Below are 8,588 nucleotides of genomic sequence, written 5' to 3'. Positions count from 1 at the left end.
AGATAAGATCCAGGAGACTTAGACCCTCCGTCAACAAAGCCACGAGGTGGTCACGAGGGTGGAGGGAGCCCCCCTAGGAAACGCCCCCTGCCTCGTGGGCCCCTCGAAGCTCCACCGACGTACTTCTTCCTCCTATATATATATCCACATACCCCCAAACAATCAGATACGGAGCCAAAAACCTAATTCCACCGCCGCAACTTTCTGTATGCACGAGATCCCATCTTGGGGCCTGTTCCGGAGCTCCGCCAGAGGGGGCATCGATCATGGAGGGCTTCTACATCATCATCCAAGCCCCTCCAATGAAGTGTGAGTACTTTACTTCAGACCTATGGGTCCATAGTTAGTAGCTAGATGGCTTCTTCTCTCTTTTTGGATCTCAATACAATGTTCTCCCCCTCTCTCGTGGAGATATATTCGATGTAATCTTCTTTTTGCGGTGTGTTTGTTGAGACCGATGAATTGTGGGTTTATGATCAAGTCTATCTATGAATAATATTTGAATCTTCTCTTAATTCTTTTATGTATGATTGGTTATCTTTGCAAGTCCCTTCGAATTATTAGTTTGGTTTGGCCTACTAGATTGATTGTTCTTGCCATGGGAGAAGTGCTTAGCTTTGGGTTCGATCTTGCGGTGTCCTTTCCCAGTGACAGAAGGGGCATCAAGATACGTATTGTATCATTGCCATCGAGGATAACAAGATGGGGTTTTTATCATATTGCATGAAACTATCCCTCTACATCATGTCATCTTGCTTAAGGTGTTACTTTGTTTTTAACTTAATACTCTAGATGCATGCTGGATAGCGGTCGATGAGTGGAGTAATAGTAGTAGATGCATGCAGGAGTCGGTATACTTGTCTCGGACGTGATGCCTATATACATGATCATACCTAGATATTCTCATAACTATGCTCAATTCTGTCAATTGCTCAACAGTAATTTGTTCACCCACCGTAGAATACTTATGCTCTTGAGAGAAGCCACTAGTGAAACCTATGGCCCCCGGGTCTCTTTCTCATCATATCAATCTCCATCACTTTATTATTGCTTTGCTTATTACTTTGCCTTTTACTTTTTACTTTTCATCTTTATACCAAAAATATTATTTATCATCTCTATCAGATCTCACTTTCGTAAGTGACCGTGAAGGGATTGACAACCCCTTAGCGCGCTGGTTGCGTTGAGCTATTGTTTTTGTGTAGGTACAAGGGACTCGAGCGTAGCCTCCTACTGGATTGATACCTTGGTTCTCAAAAACTGAGGGAAATACTTACGCTACTTTGCTGCATCATCCTCTCCTCTTCGGGGAAATCCAACGCAGTGCTCAAGAGGTAGCACAAGGTGGCTGGTGCTCGGAGTGTCCTGTATTTTGGTTCGTCACCGGCATTTAAAGTTATAGCCGTGTCGTTCCAAGGGTTTATTGCTGCTATTTGACAGACTTCGGTGACTTTTAGTACTTTGGGGCCGTCGTCTTCTGGGGGGTGTTGTTCTGGGGTATTCTTGCTGAGGATATCCTCGTCACTCTTGGCCACTTGCCGGAGTATCCAACATGCTCTAAGGCTATGTGTTGGTATGTTATCCGGTGTTGCGTGTATTTTGCATGGCCCATCGAGCCATCCTTCCAGAACGGTTCCGCGCCTCATACTAGACTTATATTTCTTTACTATTGGACTGGGCGTGTTACAACGGCGCGCCCTTTTCGCCTGAATGAGAGATTGAGTGGGGACCAATGGTTCCCAACGGGCTGCCTGAGTTTTCCAGGCGCTTTAAATTGCGCTGTACTTCTGTACGATAGTTGCCAAGTCAGCGAACTGTAGTATGTGACGGTGGTTGATGGCGTTGAGGATTCCTTCGTCCATGCAATTGTTGCGGAACGCTGAGATCGCTTCCTCGTCACGGCAATCTTTAATCTTGTCTTTGACAAGAAGGAATCGGGCCCAGAAGTGGTGGACCGTTTCCTGAGATTGCTATTGTATGCTCATGAGAGCGCTTATATTTGGGTGGGTGAGTGCTTTTAAATCTGAACACTGACCCAATTTTGGATCCGTAGTATGAAGGACTTCCGGACTTAACAGATCGGGCTCCGGGATATCCAATGATTTCTTAGGCCCGTCGTCCGATTCTATGTTCGGAGGGCAGGATGCATCTCCTCGCGGGTGGGTGTCCGGCTCTTCGAAGCCGGAGATCCGGACACAGTCCATTCTTAGTATGGATGGAGAGTTGTCGTCTCGCTCCTCAACTATCGCTATCTGGTGGGTGATCGGTGGAGATTTGATTTCTCTCAGACCGGGTCTAAGCCCAATTCAATCGTAGTATGTCACGTCCCCCAGGGCGGCGATGCGATCTAGGAGCTCGTTCAAAGACGAAAGCTCCGCTGGATCCATCTTCTTGGAGTGTTCGGAGTCGATACGAAGGGGATTTTTGATGACCTGAGAGGTCATTGTCGGCTCAACAACCGAACGGGCGGTCACGGTAAAGCCGCCCAGCCAGAGGGTTTGGCCCGAGGCCAGTTCTCCTCCGGCGGTGATATTGTCCTTGAGAACAAGGCGAGCCATCGATCCTGTCGTCGACGTCACAGTGAAACTCTCAATGAAAGCACCAATCTCGGTGTCAAAACCGGCGAATCTCGGGTAGGGGGTCTCGAACAGTGCGTCTAGGATCGATGGTAACAAGAGACGGGGGACACAATGTTTTACCCAGGTTTGGGCCCTCTCTATGGAGGTAATACCCTACGTCCTGCTTGATTAATCTTGATGAATATGAGTATTACAAGAGTTGATCTACCACAAGATCGTAATGACTAAACCCGAAATGTCTAGTCTGGCTATGATTATTCGGGGGTATGTACGGACGTAGCCCTCCGGTTTATATAAGCACAGGAGGGATCTAGGGTTACACAAGGCCGGTTACAGAGAAAGGAATATTCATATTTGGTCACCAAGCTTGCCTCGCACGCCAAGGAGAGTCCCATCCGGACAAGGGTAGAGTCTTCGGTCTTCATATCTTCACAACCCATCAGTCCGGCCCATATCCAATAGGTCAGACGCCCGAGGACGCCCTTAGTCCAGGACTCCCTCAATGGGCAAGCGAGCTGCATAATTTCTTTTGTTTGACGTAAATTTTTTCAGATGAGTTTTTGTTGTCTTCTTTTTAACTTTTTTCATTAACGAGAGTGGATCGCAGAGGCGAGGGTAGGAGAACCATGAGATATATCAAAATGAACCGCATTAATTTTTTGTTGTTATCTCCGAAAAAGTCAACCGCAGAGAACTACAACATTTTTTATATTGTATTGCATTTGTTTTGCAAAACATTTTAGGTATTCATGCTTTAGGTTAGTGAACTGCACTATGTATTTTCTTCTCATTTATTTTAATGAATGTGCACTAACTGCTTAGATGAGGCAAGTGTGCTGCATCAATTTTTTTAGAGTGAACCGCAAACATTTTTGCTATAAATGGGCTGCACTTTTTCTTTAGCAAATACGGGACGCTGACAGAACACCGTGGAAAAAACATAGTGCACCGCACAGATCCATGCGTCCGACCAATGAACCACGGGTGGATTGTGGTCATCGCCAGAGCGGACAACAGTGACTAAAAACTAAGTGCAAAATTACAACCACACAACCATACACATTTTAAAAAAAAGCAATGAACTGCACCGAAGAAGCCGTGAATTGAAAACGATCCAAAACACTTCTGAACAGAATTGGAGGAGATGTGGGCCTCGATCGAACTGCAACTAAGGGACAAGCGAATAGCACTGTAGCGACAGGTGACCCTCATTGTCGTCAAAGGGAGCGGCAACACACACCTCGCCCCAACTGCATGTCAGCGCCGCGGATGGACCTCCTTGCACCCCTCCCTCCTGTAGAATTAAAAGCTCCGCACCGCATGAAGCGCACCAACGCGAACTAAACGAGTATCTCACTGCCGATGCAAGACGAAGGAGACGGGGAGGAGAGCATAAACTCCGGCTAGGAGATGGCAGAGTGGTGACGGCGCCGCTGCATGGAGAGGAAGCCAGAGGGGTGGGGCGGCTGGAGGCGTCGGTGTCGAATAGCTGCCTGGATCCAGTGGTGGGAAGATGCGGGATCCATGAGGGCGAGGAGAGGTGATGCAGTGTGGCTCATGTGGTGACACAGTGCGGATCGCGTGGTGATGCAGTGCGGGAAGGGACGAGCATGCCTGATGGAAGAAGCCACGAAGATGGAGGGGGAGTAGAAGAAGGTCGAGCAGGAGTGATGGTGTGTGTGCCTGAGTTGGAGATTGTTCGGAGATGGAGGATGCCGGAGGCCGGTGGCAGCAACCACATAGCTCGGGATCCATTGGATACAGCGACGGGTGTGATCTGCACTGCATTGGGCGGGGTGGCTCGGTGAATCGTATGCGGCCGGCGAACCGCGCGTTACGGACGGGCGTACTGCACAACATGTCGGGGGTAGAGCTCCACTGTAAAACGACGCACGCCGGCGACAATTCAGGCCGTAGTCGGAGGAGACGCCCCCGGGCTGGGCGCACCTCGATCCCATGCGGGGCTGCTTCTCCATGGCTCAAGAGCATGGGGAAGGATAGCTCACTGGCAGACGCGTGTGGGAGCCCAGATCGAGGGAATGAAGTGCTCCGGGAAGGAGCAGGCGGGACCAGCCATGGATCTACGAGATCCCCGCTGGGGAGGCTCGGGAGAGGCACCCCCATCGGCCGGTGATGGGCCGACGACAGTAAGAGAGGAAACAGGTGCCTGTGCGCTGGCCAGATCTAGAAGGAGAAGGTGAGGTGGTGGGGCGGCGGTGCAGCGTCAGCGTCGGCGCGAATCTGGCCTGGCGGGGAGGCAGCGGGACTAGGCTCCAGCGGAGCGTGCCAATGCAAGACAAAGGTAGGTCTAGGCAGCTCGTGGTGGTGGCCGCGGCGGGTGGCGTGAGATCGTGGCCCGGTTGAGGCGCCGCGGGGGGTGGGTGGGGTGGGGCGCTGGGGGTAGGTGGGGGTGGTACTGGGGAAGAAAGGTGGGCAACGAGGGGTGGGTTCCTGCGGGGAAGAAGGTGGGGTGTAGGGGTTGGGCTTGAGCTACTGCAGTTTTGTCGGGTTGCTGTGCAGTTCAGGTCTGGTGGATCGAGCAGTGTATATGTGTTAGCAGAATAAGAGTTTTTGTTGTTAGAATAAGGTCTTAAGGGGTGTTGTTGGAATAGGCCCACACTATATATATATATTATATATATATATATAAACATTTGAAGATATATATAGACAAGCATATCCAATAAGTTTCCAACACTACATATCCAATAAAAAAGTATCCTCTAACAAAGTGCATAGTACAAAATCAAAACAAAAAGAGTTGACTCCATGAAAGCAAGCTCCTCATCTAAAGCAAATCTGCAAATTGGGAAAGAAGGAAGTTAGAAGAAGAAGAAGGCTAGCTAGAAAAATAAGAAGAAGAAGAATTTATCTACTCTTTCTTAGTCTCCTCTCCTCTTCTTATCTTCTTCTAACTAAGATAGGAAAAAATGCGATTTTTTAGCTAAGCTAGGTAAAAAATGCTAACTGTGTAGGTCATTTTAGAGCTAAGTTAGGTAAATAGGTTATTTTGGGGCTAACCTTGGTAAAATGGATCATATTGGAGCTAACCTAGGTAAACTTGGTCATTTTAGAGTTAACCTAGCTTATTATGCCATTTTTGAGTTAACTAAGCATATTATGCCAATTTTGACATAAGTAAGCTAATTATAGGTCTTTATGGAGCTAACCCAGGTAACTAAGCATATTAGAGCTAATTTAGCATTTTAGAGCTAACTTTGGTCATTTTGGAGCTAACTTAGGTAAAATTGATCATTTTGGAGCTAATTAGGCTTATTATGTCATTTTGGAGGAAAATAAGCTAACTATGCCATTTCTTAAAACCTAAGTAAGCTAATTATGCCATTTTTTACATATGTAAGCTAAGTGTATGTCATTATTAAGCAAACCTAGGTAAGTAAGCATATTAGAGATAACATAACATATTAGAGCTAACTTAGGTCATTTCGGAGGAAACAAAGCTAAGTATAGATCATTTAGGAGGTAAGTCTAGGTCTTTATGCATTTGGTAAGCAAAACACTTGAGAAAACTTACTGGCATCACGGAGGTGAAGGACCGGTCGGGTTTGCGCCAGTGTCAGACGGAGAAGGATCGGTCGGGGTCGGGTTTGCGCCAGTGCCAGATGGAGAAGGATCGGTCAATGCTTGCTGGGAGGCATGCTGCACCAAAGATCATTTGCAATGTCTTGTTAGCATGATGAAACTGAAATGTGAATACTAGTAACTAATGACCATTCAAATGAAACTCACCGTGTCCGCTATAGCAATCTGGGGCATCGGCGGAGGGGTCTGATCATTTTTCTCGCACACGGACTGCACAATTTGTATTCATGAGTCAGACATATTACTTAGTAATGAAACAAACATTACGTGCATGATTTGGCTAATATGCAGGAGAAACTTACCACGAGGAGCTCGTATAGGGCCCGGTGAGACGAGTCGTTCCGGTTCCTCTCCGCCTCCAACAGACTAGTCGTCCTCTCCTCCAGCTCGTTCTCCCTCTGCTTAGCCTGCCTGTTTGCATCTGCCAGAAGCTCCTGGGCCCTAGCCTCGATGGCGAGCTCCATTGGCCGTGGTCGAGGCAGTATCTCAGGAAGAGACCTCGCATGGCGCTTCTTCATCTCTGGGAGACTTCTAGTAGTACGTATCAGTCCATCCCCAGTGGCTACCGAGCCATGTTTCCTCCCCTCACCAGATAGCATCACGAGCTCTGGATCAAAAGGACTCTGGATCGGGTTGAAGTCATCCCCTTTCGTCGCTTTCCCAAAGTCTCTATACCTCACGAGCTTGTTGTGGGAGGAGATGTTTGTGAAGCTCTTTGGATGATCGAGTTCATCCTCAGAGAATGCCTTGGCCTTCTTGAACGGGGCAGTATGGGCCATGGCATAGAGGTCGTACAGCGGTGGCACGTCCTTCTTGTTGTGTTTTGCCTAAAAGAGAGGAACAACATATTAGTTAAGGGCTCAAGCTAGCATGGAGAATGAAATTGCATGAATCGTTAAGGGCTCAAACCACATACCCAGTGATCCCCGTACTCAAAAAAGTTGGAGATCCCTTGATGGTGTGGCACACCTCGCATTTGGGCACACTTATCCCTGGCCTTGTTGTGTTCGGCTAGCCATTGGGGAGAGCACCACTCATCCACCAACGCCTCCCAATAGTCCATCCTATCCGCACACCATTTCGGGGGAACCTAAGTTTGGCAAAGAGAAATTTCAGTGCTACACCTACGAATGAAATCAAGGAAACTAAGTACAAGGCCTTAAGAATAGGTAATTACCTTCATGTACTTCTCCTTACTCAGATACTTGACGTGGCACTTGTTCTTTGCCCTCCTAATGTTAGTCGAGGCATAGTAGTCTCGAATAGCCTGCACCCTAGCCTAGTATCGTAAGTTCTGAAGTAGGCGCTTGCACTCAGCTTGGAGAACCCTAGCCGCCTCCGCCTCTTGTTCCTCAGAACACCTGTAGAAGGTCTTGAATCAAACAAGACAATACTGATTCATACAATCACTAGGTAATGTTGATTTTTAATTCTGTAAAGGAGAAATTACCCAAAACCGCCGCCTCACAACTTCGGCCACCGTCTCGCACATGACACCGTCGACCCTCTCCTCCGGCGGGGCTCGGGCAGCCACGTACAGCTCCCAGCTCAGTGCTAGCTGTGGAACCCGACCCTCACCGGGAAACGTGACCCACCCCGGGAAGTTGTGCCGGCAAAGCACACCAAGGACCTGGTTGGGCCTGCGGACACCATCGGCGTATATCCAACCCCTGCAGTATGACAAGGCCAACACATTAGATATTAATTTGAAGAAACATTAAGGACAAAGGTTAAAAAGAGTAAATGCACTTACTTCTCCCCGTTAGGCTCAACCAATAACCTCTGATCGTGGGTCGCCGCCATGGCCGGGAGCTTCATACCACCATGCTGGTAGACCTTCTTGCCCTGCTCAACCAGCTCGCCCTTGCTAAAACTATCGTCAGACCAGGTCTCCTCGCCATCAGCATGTCCACTAGTCTCCGGAGTCACGCGGGACAAAGACTCCGGGACCGGAGCCTCATGGGACGAAGACTCTGGCGCCCGAGTCTACTAGGACGAAGACTCTAGGGCCCAAGGCTCATCAGCCCGAGGCTCGTGGACCGGAGTCTGAAACGGGTCCAAGTTTGACAGGTCCACCTAATATGGAGCACTCCGGTGGTCCAGAGAAATAGCGAGGGGTGGCGGCGAGGAAGGCGCAACAGGATTCCTACCTCTCCCGCCGCCACATCAACCTCTAGCTCCACCCCTCTTCGTCTTCCCCCGACCTCTCCCGGTCGAAGAAGAAGCACCCATCGGGGTCGTCATGCTGTCTACGAGCGCTCTCCGAAGCTGCTGGGGTGCATTATAGCCACCCGTCCCAACACGCGCCGAGGAAGGAGGCCCGGAGCGCTCTCGACCCGCGCCCACCATCTGTCAACACCTGCAATGACAAAGAGTAAATGAAATTAGTACAACATAAACATAATA

At 48.9% G+C, this 8,588-nt stretch overlaps 1 protein-coding gene across 1 annotated transcript; it reads right to left on the bottom strand.

Annotated features, from left to right (window-relative positions):
* Positions 1-6,156: 6,156 nt before the first annotated feature.
* On the bottom strand, positions 6,157-6,961 carry LOC147975711 (uncharacterized). Its single transcript, XM_087520549.1, has 3 exons — positions 6,485-6,961; positions 6,330-6,392; positions 6,157-6,282 (listed from the first exon to the last, which is right to left on the bottom strand). Exons 1-3 carry the CDS (start codon positions 6,959-6,961, stop codon positions 6,157-6,159), a joined length of 666 nt encoding a protein of 221 aa, XP_087376675.1.
* Between the last annotated feature and the right edge of the window lie 1,627 nt (positions 6,962-8,588).

Source organism: Triticum urartu, chromosome 4A (assembly GCF_056163025.1).
Source record: "Triticum urartu cultivar PI428250 chromosome 4A, HENAU_Tu73, whole genome shotgun sequence".
Classification (NCBI taxonomy): domain Eukaryota; kingdom Viridiplantae; phylum Streptophyta; class Magnoliopsida; order Poales; family Poaceae; genus Triticum; species Triticum urartu.
The sequence above is the reverse complement of the archived record's forward strand: the minus strand, read 5'-3'. Positions and strand labels throughout refer to the sequence as shown.